The sequence below is a fragment of the Microtus ochrogaster genome, chromosome 5 (genome assembly GCF_000317375.1).
Source record: "Microtus ochrogaster isolate Prairie Vole_2 chromosome 5, MicOch1.0, whole genome shotgun sequence".
NCBI classification, from domain to species: domain Eukaryota; kingdom Metazoa; phylum Chordata; class Mammalia; order Rodentia; family Cricetidae; genus Microtus; species Microtus ochrogaster.
Genome location: NC_022012.1, coordinates 15,597,154 through 15,615,506, shown reverse-complemented (window position 1 = coordinate 15,615,506; position 18,353 = coordinate 15,597,154). Strand labels below are relative to the sequence as shown.

Here is an 18,353-nt window from a genome sequence, read left to right as displayed (position 1 = left end):
GGGACGAGGTTGAGAGACACCCAGGGGTAGTGCAGGCCACACGCACAAATGCACACACAGGACAAGAGATGGAGAAAGAGAGAGAGAGAGAGAGAGAGAGAGAGAGAGAGAGAGAGAGAGAGAGAGAGAGAAGAAACAAGAATGAGCCAGTTAGTGCATGCGCAGAAAAGCCTACACCCATGTATGTCTTGGAAGCTGCTTGGAATCAACAGGCCTGGGAGAGCAGAGGGCTGGTCTACGGGACACTGTCATCACAGGGACAGAGATATGTGAGCACATCTCAAATGGTCACATCAGTGACAGTGGCTCCCAGGATTCAAACAGTCCCACGCAGCACATGCTAACCTCCAACTTGCCATACGATTAAGGATGACCTTAAACTTTGGATCTTCCTACTTCCAACTCCTGAGTACTAGGATCACAGATATGAGCCACCATATCTAGTCTATGTGATGCCAAGGATGGAACCCTGAGCTTTGTGCACGCCAGGCAAGCACTCTACAAACTCACCCTACCCCTTGCCTGGCTTTTTTTTTTTTTTGTCTTGTTTGTTCCTTTTGCTCTGTTTTCCAACTGGAGAAGCTGAGGAAGTACACGGGGACTTTGCTCCAGTAGAACAGGCAGCTCAAGCAGAAATTCTTTGCCATTTCAGAGAGCTGGGGATATTGATCCTGCAAGCAGATGCCCTCTCTTCCCTGCTAAGCACTTCAGCTGCTTGTCAGGAGTGTACTGTCCTGAGAACTAGCCCTCTCAGAGGAGCCTGGCAGGTTGGTTGGAATGGAGACAGTTGCCCATGAAGAGTGGGATATAGGTCTTCAGGACCAGGAAGACTGAGCATAGATTTACCTGGGAGGGGTGGAGATGAAACAAAGATACCACAGGGCACAGCAAAAGCTAGTAGGGCCACTGAGGAGCCAAAGTAGCTTTGTGAAGCTGGGCACTGAGCTCTCATTACACCATCAGTTTTGTGTTCTTTCCAGTGCCAGGGGGACAGAGAAGTGACTCGTTCCAGAGAAGCCAGGCATTTGTCATTTGTCAAGGGGGACAGCAGGGGAATTTCAGGGGTCTTGGCCTCCAAAGCTCAAGCAGAAAGCCCCAATCTGCTTCCCTAGCAAGCAGCAAAGCAATACAGCCAGGTGATACCCCCATTCCACCAGATGCATGCTGGGCTTGGTATCAGGGTCCCAGGAGGCCTGTTACCCTCTAGCTGGTACTCAGAAGCCCAGTGTTCCCCCACCCCCTCCTGAGTGGGTCCAGACTGACACATTCCCATCCCTTCAGAATTCTTGGAAATGAGGTAACCTGGGGCCTGATACCAAGCCTGCGGCCCCATGTCCGCGGGTGCGGTACCTTGCTGGTGCATTGCCTAACTGTACTGATAAGCTCCTGGATAACCAGGTCCACGCATTTCAGACAGGGCTCTTTCAGCTTGACCACCTGCTTTTTCACAATGGCCTCGAACGCCAAGTCCGGCGTGAAGAGCCCAGTTCTAAAAAGGTCCGGACCCAGTGGAGAAGCAGGGAAAGATAAGTCAGAGAGAAACAAAGGGCAGTCAGCCACTTTCTAAGCATGGCTAGGTCCCTGATGAGGAAGGCCATTCCATCAAAGCTGGCTAGGATGGCCGAGAGTCCCTGGTTAGGGAGCCCTCACAGTAACTCAAGAATCTTGAGAGGCGAGAGAACTGGGTACACTTCATTGATTGTAATTAAGGATGGGACACTAAGAGGCTCATAAGTGACCCAAGATCAAACAAGATTCGGGTTCCCATGAACACAACTCAGTTCTGTTCCCACCCAGCCTCTGATCACTACAGATTTCACAGGGAATAAGGTCACACTACTCTATGCATTTCATCCAGAGGACAAAGTAGCTAAGAGACCCAGAATAGTCATACAGAGCCAACACATATACTCTCTCTGTCCTTGGAGACCAAGATGTTTAAATAGTGCTGAAAACTACCCATGATCCTTGTCAAGGCCTCACTACCAGAGACTCAGAAGGTTGCGGGGCCCACATGGGTCGAGGGGAGGAGAACATGGGGACTTCCCATGTAACTTGCCTGACTCCATGGATATTCTTAATAGCATAGCTGATCTCTCGCCGTAGATCTTTCTCATCAAACTCCATCTGAGAGAAAACAAGCAAATACATGGAATGAATTCACAGGGTCACACCAAGCATAAGCAGATTCTGGGAAGGTTTGTTCTATTTATGACTATACTTCACAAAGATGACCTAGCAGCTCAATGTTAAAAACAACTGAAGGTCATAGAAATGGCTCAGTAAGTAAGGGTGCCTGCCACTAAGCCAGATGATCTGGGTGCATCCCCAGAATCCATGTAGTGGAAGAATCAATGCCTGAAAGTTGTTCTCTGACCTGCACGCACTAAGTAAATAGATACAACATCTTTCACACACACACACACACACACACACACACACACACACACACACACACACACACACACACCTGGGTGTATTGGGCTGCAGAGATGGCTCAGCACTCACTGGCTGCTTTTGCAAAGGACCAGCACCCACAAAATGACTTACAACTATCCATAACTCCAGTTTCATGGGATTCGGGGCCCTCTTCTGGCTTCTACGGGCTATTACATATGTACATGGTATACTTGCGCACATCAGGAAAAACACTCATAAACAAAAGAAAGTCTTTCCAGTCAGCAGGCTTAAGTTCTAGGCTGGTGAGAGATCCTGTCTCAGGAAAAGTATGGCTGGACCAGAACTACAGCTCCGTGAGTATTGGCCACAGTTGCATTAACCCCAATACAGGATAAACTAGATGTGGTCATACATGGCTTTACTCCTAGCACAGGAGGATCAGAAGGTCATGACTGACTACACAGAGTTTGAGGTCAATTTAGGCTACAATGAAACCTTGTATTAAATAACAAGAGTGATAGCTAGGCAGTGGTGACACACCTTTAATCCCAGCATTCAAGAGGCAGAGGCAGGCGAATCTCTGTGAGTTTGAGGCCAGCCTAGTCTACAGAGCGAGTTCCAGGACTCCAAAGCTACAGAGAAACCTCTCCCCCAAAAAAAGTGATAGCTGGGATGTGTGTGGAAGGGTGGTAGTGCACACCTTTAATCCCAGCACTTGGTAGGGCAAAGCAGGCAAATTTCTGAAATTGAGGTCAGCCTAGTCTACAGATCAAGTTCCAGAACAGCCAGGGCTACACAGAGAAACCCTTTCTTGGAAAAACAAACAAGCAAGTGAGTGGCAACCGAAAAATGACCCTGGAGGCTGTTCTCTGACCTCCATACTGGCACATGTGTACCTCTGTATGTGAGACAGTCACTGCCTCAAAGGAAAAGTACCCCTGGTTGTCCTGCCTCTGACTCCCCAGCTCCGGGACTCCTGGCCTTTTGGTTTTGAGAGCAGGCCTCACACTCACTCTCGGCATAGGGGTTATCCGCTGTATGAGAATGTGGGTAGGAGGGGTCTGAATTTCACAAAGTATGTATGGGGTCAGAGGAAACCTTGCAGGAGTTGGTTCTGTTTCCGCCTGGACATCAAACTCAGGTCATCAGGTTGAACAGAAGGTGCCTTCACCCGCTGAGCCATCTTGTTGGCCATCATGTATCCTTTTCTCCCTCATCAGAGTAAGAAACATGAACTTTCCTACTGTTCTGCCCAGAGCATCTAAGCTGTGAGATCTCAGAAGACAGAGACCATGGGGAAACGTCTTTCAGGCCATGTTTACTGACAGTGCCTTCAGCATGATGCAGAGCTCGTGACATCTTGGTTCGGAAGAAGGTTTAAGGCCAAGATGGAGACCAAACACGTCTGGGTGTCTGATGCACGCTCCAGGCTGAGCACTCACCTTTACCAGCTCAAAGGGAAAGCGCTCATGAAAGATGCGATTGATTCGGGCCCCCCCAGACAGCTCCAGCGTATCCACTTGATCTCCAGAGCCCTCGATTCGCTTTTCAAAGTCCACTCCAAACTGCTGAACCATCCTTCAAGAAAAGAAAAGCAAAAGGTCAAGATGGAAGTTTCTGCACAGCCCTGCAATTACATGAGTCGTGTAGCAGACTGCTTCTTTTTTTTTTTATGTGTACAGTATTGTCAGTATTCTGTCTGCATGTATCCCTGCATGCCAGAAGAGGGCACCAGACCCCATTACAGATGGTTGTGAGCCACCATGTGGTTGCTGGGAATTGAACTCAGGACCTTTGGAAGAGCAGGCAATGCTCTTAACCGCTGAGCCATCTCTCCAGCCCCAGCAGACTGCTTCTTAAGTTACATGTATTGCTGGGGGGAGGCATGCCACAGTGTATGAGCAGAAGCAGTCAGTACTCTGCTTCCACCATGTGAGTCTAGGGGATAGATGTCAGGGTATCAGTCTTGGCAGCAAGCATGTTTACTCCCTGAGCTAACCTGTCTTGTGGCTAATTTTCTTGTCTTTCATGTTTTGTTGTTTTTGAATACAAGATCTTGCTGTGTAAACCCAGCTGGCCTTGAAGTAAAGACCTTTCTGCCTAAACCTCCAAAGTGCTAGCTAGTATTATAGGTGTATGTATGCCACCATGTTTGGCTCTTTTTTTTTTTTTTATTAAATACAACTGTTTAGTCGGGTGGTGGTAGCTTACTCCTTTAATCTCAGCACCCTGGAGGCAGAGGTAGGTGGATCTCTGTGAGTTTGAGGCCAGCCTGGTCGGTCTACAAGAGCTAGTTCCAGGACAGGCTCCAAAGCTACAGAGAAACTATGTCCTGAAAAACCAAAAGCAAATAAATAGATAGACAGACAGACAAACAAACAAACAAATAAATAAATGTATGTGACTGTTTAACAGCCAATGCATACATAGTTCTTTTTCTGTATAGTGTTCTGTCTGCATGCATGCCTATATATCAGAAAAGGGCATCAAATCCTGTTATAGGTGATTATGAGCTACCATGTGGTTGCTGGGAATTGAACTCAGGACCCCTGGAAGAGCAGCCAGCAATGGTGGCACACACCTTTAATCCCAGCTTTGAGAAGCAGAGGCTGACAGATCTCTCTAAATTCAAGGCCAGCCTGGTCTACAGAGCTAGTTCCAGGACAGCTAGGGCTGTTACACAGAGAAACCCTGTCTCGAAAAACAAACAAACAAAAACAGAAAACCCAATAAGCCCTGGACACCATCCTGGTTGTTCTCCTGGAATCTAATGATCTGTTATTCCCAAGTTTCTAGATGGAATTCTGAGGTCAACAGCTATGCAGCCCCCCAGACAAGCCAGAGGCATCTGTAGTTTCTGCTACTTCTCTACCCTAGTTGCACAGGGCCCCACCCTGGACAGGCTGCAAAAGCTTGAATAAGCTACACTGGGAGCCTCAGGATATACAGAGTAGGCCAACAGGATGACACACTGTGGAACTTGGCAACCATAAGAAGTAGTATATTGATAGTTTGTGTAAATATATATATGGGGAATGGTAGACAGCAATATGGAATATGGTTCAATGAGTAAAGGCACTTGTCATTGAGTCTCTGGGAAGTAAATGATACAAGGAAGGAACTGACTTCTCAATGTCACCCTTGGACCTCCACACTCTGGGCTATACAACGTGCACTCCCTCCAAAAAAGGGGGGGGTAATAAAAGGGTGCATGTAATCATTTTGGATTCTGATGTCACAGATTGTTTCTAAAGCTGGACTGGCCTCAAACCCAGAGCTCAACAGCCCCTCTACCTTCAGCGTCCCAAGTGGCGAAGGCGTGTGTCAGCCACCACACTCAGTTGATCACAACATATTTGCTTGTTCTCTTGCTTCTTCTTTTAATTAGACAGGGTCTCTTGTACCACACGCACGTGCATGTGTTTCTAGTGTCTTCCTAAAGCTGACCAGTGAGGAAAGATCAATCTGTCTCCCCCACCCCCCAGTGCTTGCAGTACAAGTGTGTGTTAATGTGTTTGCCTTCCTACATGGATGCTGGAGACCCAAAACTCAGGTCCTTGGGTAACTTTACCCATTTAGCTACCTTTCCAGTCCCTGGCTTCAAACAATTTTTATTTACATGTATATGTGTCTGAGTGAAGACAAAGTGGGCATCAGGCCCCCTGGTGCTACAGTTCTAGATGGTTGTGAGCTACCATCTGGGTGCTGGGAACTGAACTCAGGCCTCTGCAGGAGCAGCAAGTACTCTGAATAGCCACAAATGTGTGTCACAGTGCACATGTGGAGGACGAACCATCAAAGTGGATTCTCTCCTTCCACCATGTCAATCCTAGGGATGGAGCTGGAGCCAGACTTTGAGGCAGCTCTTTAACTTGATGATCCACCGTCTCAGCTCAGGAACTTTTGATTTATCTTCCTGCTTCCACCTCCCAAGGGCTGGGATGATGGTTTTAATAATATGCCAACTTCGATGTGTCCAACTTACATGCCACAAGTCACAGCCAACTACAGCAATGAATGCAGAACAATACAAAATGATAATTTATTAAAACAATGTGATTTTTCACCTTTTGTTGTAATGCGAGTGCATAGTTTCTAAGCATGCGCCCTACAATGGCAATGTCATGTTGAAATGTCAAGAGTCTGACCCCCAGTCGTGGGCAGCTTAGGACAGGGACTGAATGGAGAACAGAATGAATTGCACAGGCAATGGTAAGGCAGGGAGGGGTACATACTGCAGCAAGGCTTTGGTCTTGCGTGTGGGGTCATCGGGCCGGAAATTTTTGTACTCTTCTACTTCCTTCTCCAAGGACAGAAGCTGGCTCTGTAGTTTGCTGCGCAGGGTTGGCAGTGACTCCCGTATGTGGTTGGTCAGTTGCTGTAGGGGACAGGTAAGCGTCAGCCAGAACACCCAGAGTTGTGGGTGCAAGCAAACAAGAGCCACAAAACTCTAGACAAAAACATCAGGACATGGATAGAAGCTGGATGGATGGCACAAGGCGCTGCAGAAAGCCCACAGGCAGATGTCGAACAACATCCAGTGCCGTGGATGGTCCAACTGAGACCCAAAGGTATCCTGAGAAGTAGTGGGGGCACAGCTGCAGGGAGATGGGAGGGAGAGGAAGGGACAGAGCAAAAGCACGTCAGAGCAGGTGGATTCCCATCAGCAGAGAAGACGAGGATTCTGAAGACACAACGCTAGAAGAGGGGAGTAGAAGAGGCTCCTGCTTGTGCTGAGTTCAAGTCCTGCTGTTCTCAAGGGAAGCAACAGGCCTCAGGCAGGCTGGGTGCTCACAGCTCCAGCTTTTACAACTCTTCTTTACCTATTATTGTGGGGGTGGGAAGTGCACATGCCTGCATGGAGGTCAGAGGACAGTTTCATGGAGTCCACTGCTTTCTTCTACCTATAGATGACTTCTGGGGATTGAAATCAGGTCCTTAGGTATGAGTGGCAGGTGGCTGTACCTGTGGAGCCACCTGTGGGACCATAATCCTGGGCTTACAGAGAGGAGCAGGGACAACCAGTGCCCCACAAAACACCCTTTGATTCAAGAGGACTGGCCAGTCTACACACCTGGCTCTCAAGCAGCCCCAGGGCCTGTGGAGGGCTTTCCATCCTACCTGTCCTTCCTCACTCTGCCCAGGCCCAATGGGCCCCTACCTACAAGACACACTGCCCAATTCTTGTTCCAGTTGCTCTAAGAATGAGCTTCATCTTGCAGTGATTCCCAGCTGTAGTTAACATGGACTTTATCTGATAGTTTATTGGCTGGCACATTGGACCCTCTCAAAGGACAACTGCCCTTGTACACAGTGCCTCTGCCCCAGTCCATGCATAACTGAGGGACTTGGCTGTTGTTTTTTGATTCAGGCAGACTCTCATTTATCCCAGATTATGTAGCTAAGAGATGCCCTTGGATTCCTGAGCTGAGCTGAGCGCTGGGATTACAGATGCAGCACAACACTGATTTATGTGGTGCTGGAGAAGGAACCCAGGGCTTCCCACAGCTAGGTTGGCACTATACTGCTATGCAACACTCCCAGCCCCTAACAAGTAGATTCCATACAGGTGCTCTAGCATGGAGCCAGAGCCTAACACTCTCACTGGGGATTCTGGTCTCTACCTCTGTCTGCACTTATCAGTTTTCTGTTTCATGACTGAAAAACATGGCAGTCCCCAGAGACTATTCCCTTTCATACAAGGTATATACCCTGTGCTGCAGACATGTGGCCTCACTGACTTCTACCCTAGGAAACAGAAGGGACAGCTATTCTCCCTTGGTGGGTAAGAGGAGGGAGCTGGGCCAACTACTGCTTGCTAAGAGGCTGGGAAGGGTTTTAGATCCCAGCAGTTCACACTGCACATCTTCCCACTTAGCTGCAGTCACCAGCCTGGACCGACTGTTACCAACCCCAAGACTACAGTGGCCTTGAAAACAACAGTGACACTAAGAGATTCAAATAGTCACAACACATGCTCATGACTCACCCAGTCCTCAACAGGCCTGCAATGAAAAACACGCAGGGTGGGAATAACAAGAGTGAGTGACAGCCTTGTTACTTGCCGGAGCCTGAGAATGGCAGACTGCCCTACTCTACACGGGAGCCTCAAACCTCAGCTGTACCTGATTCAGGGTCTTCTGTAAGTGTGGGGTACCCATTCGGTCAGCCATGTGCCGGTAGGCTGGGTGAGAAAGGAAGAACTTCCTCTCAGCTGCCAGAGCAGCCCGGATGTCCTTTTTGCCCTCGATGTCTTTCTGGCTGCGGTTGACCACACCAATGTAGCCTAAAGAGAGAAGGTCAAGGTATGCATTACACCAGGAAGGACTCAGAGCTGTGCTCCCAGTGTTGACCTGGCTCAGCTCGGCCAGTAAAAGAAACAGACTGGCCCCACAAATTACTGACCGAAGAGGGCACAGGATGGTGGAGACCTCACTGGGGATAGGAAAGCAACCTGAAACTGGAAGGAAGTCTCCAGACTGAGCTTCAAGGAGAACTATGAAGGGCAGAAGGGACAGCTCAACAGGGACAGTCCTCAACAACCGTGGAAAGCCCAGGCTCCTATTCCAGCACCACGAAAGAAAGACAGTTGTGCAATTAAAAGCACTTCCCCCTAGTGCTGGGTAGTGTTTGTCATTACTAAGAGCTAGAGTCATCTGGAAGAGGAACTTTAACTGAGGAACTAACTCTATCAGATTGGCCTGTAGGCATTTTCTTTAAAGCCTCTTCTCTTCAAGTTGCTTCTAGCCACGGTGTCTAACAGTAACAGAAAGCACACTAGGACACTCCTCCTCCCCAGTACCTATGTCAGTCAGTGGCTCGTGGATGTCTCTAACTTCAGCCTGTGGCCTCCAAGAAGGCTGCACATACCCAAACTCATTGCCGCAGTGAGTTTAAAAAGAATTAAATTAAAAATAAAGACATAAAAACATTCCAAAACAAAAACACTATCAACACCAAAGCCCTGGAAAACAAGGTGAAGAGAAGATAGCCTATATTTTCATCATATTAAAACCCACTACAGCCAGCACATGGCTCAGCAGTAAAATGGCTAGCTGCCAGGCCTGATGACCTGAGTTTGACCTCATAGAATTCATGTGATGGACAGAGAATTGACTCTAAAATGTTGTCTCCTGACCTCCACACCCAAGTTGTGGCACCTCCCCGCCACAAACATCATTCATACCCCATAGCCACATGCAAATAATAAATGAAGTAAAACCCATGAGATTCAGGCTTGGTGGTCCATGACTGAGAAGTCTGAGGAGGAAGGTGCTAAGTTAAAGGTGGCTCTGCGTTATGTCATGATAGTCACTAGGCATACAGTCCTCAAAAACAAAAATATGTCAAAAATGAAAATTAACAAAAATAAAAAATACTTATGCATATGTAAGTGAATAAGCCCAGTATGGCAGTACATATTAGAATCCCAGCTGAGGCTGAGGCAGGAGGCTCGTGGTCAGCCCGTCTCAAACACCAACAACAAAACAAAGCACCATATATACAGTAACCATGCCTGGCTATCCTCCAATGCCTAAGCATCACCATCTACATATTGGAAAATGACAGCTCTCGGGTCCTTCAATAGGCGGAATCAAGCAGTATGAGTCTCTTTGCTGTGTTCTGTTTGTGTAGCTGGAGAATGAACCTTTTTCCTAGCATATGGTGGGCAAGGGCTCTACCACTGAGATTCATTCCTAGAACCTTTTGAAAAAGCATTTTATATTTGTTTGTTTGAGATGAGGTCTCATGCAGCCCAGGCTGGCATAGAACATGCTATGTAGCCAAAAATGACCTGGAATTTCTGACCCCCAGCTCTACCTCCAGAGTGCTGGGATTATAGCATACACCAAGCCTGGCTGCCTACTTGCTTCCTAAGGTTCCAGAAGACAGCTCTAATTCAGAACTTCTGTAGGCCCACCCCAGCCCTGCATACCTCTTCTCAAGGGCAGTAGCTTGTTTTCAAGGACATCTCTAGCATCTGTGCCTTCATCCATCAGGTCCAGCTTGGTGATAACACCGATGGTCCGTAGGCCTGAAAGAGCCCGGAAGTCAGAAGGGGTCATGAGGAAGGGCCCCTGGGGTCCTCTGACAGGGGATGAGACAAGAGACAAGTTAGTCATTGTGTCGTTTTGCCTGGATGCCTGTTGGCAGTGTAAAATGACAATTACAGCTCCAATGACTCTATCAAGAGGCAAGTGCTTTCTCAATAAACAGTGGCCAAGAATGTAAGTGGGTCACAGCAGAACCAGGGAGCATCATGGAAACTAGAATCTTCCCCTACCCATTCCCAACATTAACCTAAACCAGAACAACTATTTCCAGGGCTCCTTGTTACCTGGCTCAAGTTCCACTCCAAGGACCACACCAAAGTTCTCACCACGTCTGCCAAAGTTAGTACACCCCACTGCAAAGCTACTCCCCAAATCCCTGTGCGTCTGGGCCCCACCTCTACTATTAATCCCTGCAGCCAAAAATTTTTTAGTTTGGGATTGTGATCACAATTCACCTGAACAGTTTGTAAGCCAGGGTAGAGGATGGTGCAACTCCATGGACCATACTTTAGCATTCACAAACCCTAGGTTCCTCCCCAGTGCCAGCTACGCTGTAGAGTACTTGGCAAGGAGTCTGCGGCTCTTTCCTAAGGACCCAATTATAATGGGCATGTTGGTATACATCTGTGATCTTAGCACTCAGGAGGTAGAGGCAGGAGGATCAAAAGTTTAAGGTCATCTTTAGCTACACAGGGTTTGAAACCAATCTGCACTACACAAGGTTCTGTCTAAGTGAACAAGAACAACCTGACACATCAGGAACCCAGGCATAGGCTGGATACACATGTGCACATGTTACCTGTATGTACCACATGAGCAAGACACATCAGGAGTCAACAGAGGCCCACAGAGACTGGTATCAATTTGGAAATCACAGGTGACCGCACTAGCTGGCACCTTAAATATTCATAGAGATAATAGGGAACAGGCCACACTACAAAAAGAAATGAATGGGAGGAGCCTGTGGCATGGACTCCAATGGAAACATCTGTTGATAAGAACAGACACAGTGAGGATAAGGAGTGGGTAGCTAAACAATGGGTCTTCCACACAGAATAACACACTGTCACTACAGTATAAAATAGGGCAGGCGTGGGAGCACAGGCGTATCGATACTGGAACTACCTTGGTCTAGATAGTGAAGTCGGGTTAGCCAGGGCTAAGTTCTGAAACCACAACTGAAAATTACAAAGTACAAAAACCAAAGCAACAACCACAAAACAGGGGCACATTATAGATGCACACACAAAAATAACGACAGACTGTCCCACTTTAAGAAATAACAGTTTGCCCAGTGATAGTGGCACACGCCTGTAATCCCAGCACTCAGGAGACAGAGGCAGGTGGTTCTCTGTGAGTTCGAGGCCAGCCTGGTCTACAGAGCAAGTTCCAGAAAATCAGAGCCGCTACTCAGAGAAGCCCTGCCTTGAAAAACCAAATAAGTAAACAAACAAGCACACACACAAATAAATAAATAAATTAGGTTTACGTGTAAGAAAGACTCTAGGAAGTTTGTCCAGGGCTATCTACATGAAAGCAGTGGGCTCTGTGGCCTCCTGGTTTTTCCATGGTAACTTTCTTTTCCATAATAACCATGAGTACTTTCAAAGACCAAAAAAAAAAAAAGAAGAAAGGAAAAAAATAACTAAAGGAGGTCAGTGTGCTTGTAGATGGCACCTCACCACGGTGATGTCCACTTTGCATTGTCTCATTAATACCTTCTCGTGGCCATGCCCATTCTGTGTGGACAGTGGGTAACATGACCGACATGTGCTGGAGGCCCCTTAGAAGGTCCTGTACTTCCAGCTCACTCTGCATCCTCATAGGCCTCCTCCCTCTCAAAATCTCTGCCACGTTGTCCATGCTTTCCCCAGGTTTTATTTTTCCTTTTTTTTTTTTTTTTGAGAGAGAGAGAGAGAGAGAGAGAGAGAGAGAGAGAGAGAGAGAGAGAGAAAGGTTCTAATACAGCCCAGGCTTGCTCAAACTCGTATATAGCAGAAGATGAGCATAAACTCTTGATCTTCCTGTCTCACCTCTGGAGTACTTGTATTGCAGGTGTGCAGCACCACACCAAGTTCATGTAGTGATGGATTCTGTGTACTTGGCAAGCACACCACCTGAGCTATAGCCCAGGCCACCCCCAATGTTCCCATCTCAACAGAGAAGACTGTAGGCTGTAGACAAATGTGTCTGGAATTATAACTGTGTCCTGCGAACACTGCTGCTAAAGACTGTGTCTTACTGATTTATATTTGCTATGGCTTTTTAATTTTACTAGATCAACTGTTATTTTTATGAGCATAAGTGTGTGGTGTGCACATCTGTCCTATGTACCATGTGCATGTCTGCTGCCCACAGAGGTCAGAAGAGGGCGTCAGGTTCTGGAACTGAAATCACAGATTGTTGCGAGCCACCATGTAGATGCTGGAAACCAAACTCATGTCCTCTGCAAAAACAGCGAATATTCTTTTTTTCCTTCTCTTTTTTAGACAGGGTCTCACTATGTAGCTCTGGATGGCCTTGAACTCACAGGGACCCACCTGTCTCTGTCTATCAAGTTCTAGGATTAAAGGTGTGTGTCACCATGCCCAGCAGAAAGTGCTCTTAACAGATGAGCCCTTGGATGGAACCTAGATCCTCACTTATGCTGGGTTGCACCTCCAGCCTGTCCCTAGGCAATTCTACCACAGAGAAACAGCTGCAGACTAAAATTCAGACTTTAAATATCCACCAAAGGCTCATGTGCTAGACTATCTGCCTTTATGAAGTAAGGTCTCCCTGAGGCTTTCTGGTCACTGGGGTCCCACATCCCTTTTCTTATTCCGTTCTGTTCCCTGGGTATGAGGTGAGTGAGTTTGCTCCCCATATGCACAATGAAGTGATGTCTTCTCATGGGCCACCAATCACAACCAGGAACCTCTGAAATGAGCCTAAATGAACCTGTATGCTCTTTAAAAGACAATGCCTATGTCAGGGTGTTGGTTCTACTGATGGAAAGTTGACTAGCACAGGCAGAAACCACCCTCTAGGGCTGGCAGAGTGGACCCCATCAATACTTAACGATGAATGTCTATTTTAAGTGGTGCAAGGGATGCCCACCACACAGGGGATACTGAATCCCAGGAGACCTCTTTCTATCTAACACAGTCCTGGGCCATAAAGTGCACTATGGAAGGGACCTAGCTACTAGAGGGAGTTGCTTCCCTGGGGCAGGAGGGTCACCTTGGGGATCCACCTCCTTGGCCAGTTTGAGGGCGTCTGAGTTGGCCAAGTCCATGTTGGCTGGAGTGACAGCAAGAATGAGGCTGCTCTCGCGGCTGATAAACTGCAGGATCATATCCTTGATCTGGTACTCAATGTCTGGCGGCTGGTCCCCCACTGGCACCTTAGTGATTCCTGGGAGATCGATGAGAGTCAGGTTCAACACTGAAGGCGAAACCAAGAAGCAAAAGTGGTTAGAGACTGGAAAGGGTTCAGAGCATATACACAGCCCAGCCCTGAAGAGACCTAGTTGGACATCAGCAAGTTCCCAGGGGGAGTCACTCCTAATACTACTAGAACATACTTCTGTGTGTACTTTGCATGTTTGGTGGATGTCCTTATGGGCACATGCATGTGGAGGTCAGTTCACCCACGTATTGTTCTCCACCATATTTATTCTTTTTAAAATTTATTAATTTTACAGAGAGAGAGAAAAAAAAAACATGTACACCAAGGTCCACAGATGGAGGTCAGAGAATATGTAGTAGTCAGTTCTCTCCTACCACATGAATCCTGGGAACTGAACTTGGTCATCACACTTGCCAACACCTTTACCTGGTGAGCTATTTTGCTGGCTCCTATATCGTATCTTTTGAGAAAGGGTCTCCTCACTGAGGAGAGCTACCTAGAGCTACCAACTCAGCTACACATTATCTGTCCCAGTGTCCTGGTTCCAGAATTAAAGACACACACAATGCTGTGCTGTGCAGCTGCTGTGGGAGAACACAGTCTTCACACTTCAACAGCAAGCATTCCACTCACTGAGCCATGCCCCCTCTTCTCACACCTTCTCTGTGTTTGAAGGAGAGTCTGGGTGTGTAGCCCAGACCGGCTGTGAACTTATTATGTTGCTTGGGCCAGGGCTGGAGTTCAGTTGGTAAAGTGCACACCTAGCACCCACAAAGCCCTGCATGCCATTCCTAGCACCACATAGTCATGTCTGTATATGCACGTCTATAATCTTAGCACTGGTGAGATAGGAGGAGCATGAGGATGAGGAATTCAAGGTCATCTGAACCATATAAGGAGGCCAGTCTGGGCTACATGAAATATTGTTTTAGGAAGGAAGGGAGAAAGGGAGGAAGGAAGGGAGGGAGGAAGAGAGAGAATAAATAGGGCCAGTGAAATAGCTCAGTGGGTAAAGATTACTATCACCAAATCTGATAACCTGAGAGCAATTCCTGGGACTTCCATGGTGGAAGGAGAGATAGACTCCTCTAAGTTGTCCTCCAGCCTACACATGTGCACCATATAATGTGAGAACACATACACAGAAAAATTTATTATGTATACAGTGTTCAGCCTCCTTGTATGCCTGCACGCAAGAGCAGGGCGCCAGATGTCAGTACAGATGATGGTTGTGAGCCACCATGTGGTTGCTGGGAATTGAACTCAGGACCTCTGGAAGAGCAGCCAGTGCTCTTAACCTCTGAGCCATCTCTCCAGCCCCTGAAGAACTATATTAAAAACAAAAAAAAAAGAGCCGGGCAGTGGTGCACATCTTTAGTTCCAGCACTCAGGAGGCAGAGGCAGGCACAGATGAATCTGAGGCCAACTTGGTCTACAGAGTGAGTTCCAAGACAGCCAGGGCTACACAGAGGAACTCTGTCTCAAAAAGACCAAAAACAAAAACAACAAAGGAGAAAAAAGGAGCTGAGTAGTTACCAAACACTGGCTCTTACAAAGGACCTGGGTACAACTCCCAGGACCTACACAGTAGCTCATAACCACCTGTAATTCCAGTTCCATGGGATATGACACCCTTTTCTGACTTCCTCAGACACTAGGTGTGTGTGTGTGTGTGTGTGTGTGTGTGTGTGTGTGTGTGTGTGTGTATACAGACATCCAGGCAATATAAATACACATATAGTAAAATTTTAAAAACTTTTACTTTTTACAAAAGAAGAACTTTTTACAAAAATTTAGGTACTTTCAGCATCAAACACAAAGTTCTTATGTCTTAGCCTACCGAGTGCTGGGGTTACAGGCATAATCACTGCCATATCTGGCCCATTTTTATTTAAAATGTGGTACTGGGGATTGACTTCATGCTTGCTACACAAGTGCCTGACCGCAGAGCTCCAACCTCAGTCCTGTTTTTTTTTTTTTTGCTCTTGTTTGAGATGGAGTCTTAATATGTCCTCTGGCCCATGTCTCACAGAACTGAGGTATAGGCATGAGTTCATGCGTCCATGCCCACTCCTGACCTCCCTCCCAAGGCTTCCTAGTCATGATGCATCTCTCAGATGCTCAGGAAGTAGAACAATCCTACTGGATAGAAAAACTATACCAGCTCCCCTGGTCCCCATCCAAGCTACCTACCGTGTGGTGAGTAGACCCGAAGGTTGATGGGCACTGGGGAGATGCCTTTGTTGGTCCCCGTGACCCGGTCAGTCTCCGCTTCGATCTCCTGCCGGACTTCATCGAAGTCTGTAAACTTTTTGGACTTGCAGTGCAAAAACTCCGCATATTCTGACACAGAGATAAGAAAAGATGTTCAAGGTGAGAAAGAGGTGGTGTGCTGGGGTGGAGGGTGCCCAAGAACATGCAGTGTACCAGGCAGAGAAGAAAGGAAACCAGTTCCTACAGAAACTTGAGGAACATGGCATTTGTTCTTTCTTTCATTTTATCAGGTTGGCTTATATTTTGAGACAGTCTCACTATGTAGTTCTGGGCTTAAACTCAGACATTTGTCTGTCTTTGCGAGGATTAAAGGTGTGCACCACCAGACCTGGCTCATTCTTCTTCTTCTTCTTTTTTTCCTGTTTTTCGAGACTGTGTTTCTCTGTGTAGCCCTGGCTGTCCTGGAACACACTTTGTGTACCAGGCTGGCCTCAAACTCACAGAGATCTGCCTGCCTCTCCCTCCCGAGTGCTGAAATTAAAGGTGTGCACCACCAGTGCCTGTCATTCCTTTTAAATTCTATTTTTGTGTATGAGTACTCATGCACATATGCACACATGTGTGTGGCAGTTAGACACTAACCTCAGATTTCCTTCCTCGACTGCTCTCCACCTTACTTTTTGAGACAGTGCCTCTGAAAGGGCCCACGGTTTGTCAACTGGGCTAGGCTGGCTGGCCATGAAGCTGCAGCAACCCTTCCTTCCATCTCCACTGCAGGGCACCCAACACCTGACCTTACAAGGGTACTGAGGACAAACTTAGGTCCTCATATTTTGTGACAAACCCCTCACTGACAGACTTTTTTTCTTCTTTTTGATAAAGGGATTTGGTCCCGGGTTAATCTGGAGCTTACTACACAGTTCGGGAAGGACTGACAGCTGAGATCCATTGCCTCAGGCTCCCAAATGCTGGGAAGAGCTGGATACTGCAGCACACACCTGGGATTCGGGCACTTAGGAGACTGAGGAAGAAGGATAATAAGATGAAGGCCAAACTGAGCCACACAGGATATATTGACAAAACACAAGATAAGCAGGTGTTGTAAGCAGGTGCTGTGTTTGGACTGCAGGCATCAGCTGCCAGGCTGGGGTCTGGATGCCAGAATTTGTCAAGGAAAGGCTGAGGAAGTACCAACACTCATTCTCAAAGTCTGCATGACACACTCTAGGTAATACTGTGGGGCAGCGGGGCACCCTGCAGAGAGGAGCCAGGATGGGTACTGTGTGGAGCAAACTAAAATAACTTGGCTGTCCAAATCACAGAACCACAAGGCAAGTGGCCTCAGAGAAGAGCAGCCACAAGGAGCTTGCGACCAGAGGCCTGGGTGGGGAAAAGTCTCCACAGGTAGAGCTGGCTCGGCAGCTCATTCGGCAGAACCCTCAGCAGGCATGCAGGAAGCCTGGGAGACCCCAGCACGTCATAACACAGCTGGTAACAAGGGTCTGTTATCATGGATCCAGAGATGTGGAGGCAAAGGGTTAGGAATGGGAGCCCAGCCTGGGCTACATGAGACCCTGCCTTAAGAAAAATAAAGCATTTAGCCAGAGATGGCTCAGAAGTTAAGAGCCCTTGTAGTATAAACAGGAGTGTAGGGCCCCGGTCTACCCCTGCTCCTGGGGTCCAGCTAAAACATTCTGTACAGGTGCTCCCTCTGCCCTGCCTGGTGATTAGCTGTAGAGCATTGTTTACTCCATCTTGGGTGTGGCAATTTCCCACCTGCCTAGGCATTCCTTGTGCAGCAGCTAGGTATTTAAGGATTTCCCCAAAGTTGAATAAACGGGATTTGGCTGATCTCCTTTCGAATGACCCAGGTCTCTTGTGTGTTCTTTCAATCTCCAGGCCCTTGCCCAACTCGCGTACAGTCCAGTGGCGTGTGAACTGTACCAAGAGGGTAACAGAATCGGGTGTTATACATGAGAATTTGGATCTCAGCACCCACATACCAGCCAGGTGTCCCCACAAATGCCTATAAGCCGCAGCTGCAAAGGGCATCAGGGAGAGGAGGCTCACTGGGGCTTGCTAGCTTCCAGCCTAGCAAAAACAAAACAAGCCCAGCATAGTGGTGCACACCTTTAATCCCAGCACTCAGAAGGCAGAGGCCAGGAAAATCTCTGTGAGTTCAAGGCAGGCCTCCTCCTCTAGCCTCTGCACGTGTGCAGGTGCACATCAATACACATGTGCACACTCATGCACACAGATACACACGCATACTGTCCATTTCACAGACATGCAGAG

General features: G+C 47.7%; 1 protein-coding gene across 10 annotated transcripts in view; it reads right to left on the bottom strand.

Moving 5' to 3' along the window:
* The window catches only part of Dnm2 (dynamin 2), a 91,339-nt gene that overhangs the window by 29,322 nt on the left and 43,664 nt on the right, over positions 1–18,353 (bottom strand). For 5 of the 10 annotated variants that reach the window (XM_005346907.2, XM_013346250.2, XM_005346900.2 and 2 more), the window contains exons 3-10: positions 16,038–16,187; positions 13,677–13,880; positions 10,337–10,435; positions 8,526–8,686; positions 6,636–6,778; positions 3,843–3,978; positions 2,060–2,127; positions 1,351–1,489 (exon numbers count right to left, since the gene is read on the bottom strand). In XM_005346907.2, coding sequence (XP_005346964.1) covers positions 1,351–1,489; positions 2,060–2,127; positions 3,843–3,978; positions 6,636–6,778; positions 8,526–8,686; positions 10,337–10,435; positions 13,677–13,880; positions 16,038–16,187 — 1,100 coding nt within the window. The remainder of the gene's footprint in view (positions 1–1,350; positions 1,490–2,059; positions 2,128–3,842; positions 3,979–6,635; positions 6,779–8,525; positions 8,687–10,336; positions 10,436–13,676; positions 13,881–16,037; positions 16,188–18,353) is intronic. The other 5 variants (XM_013346249.2, XM_026779435.1, XM_005346901.2 and 2 more) reach the window with 1 other exon arrangement.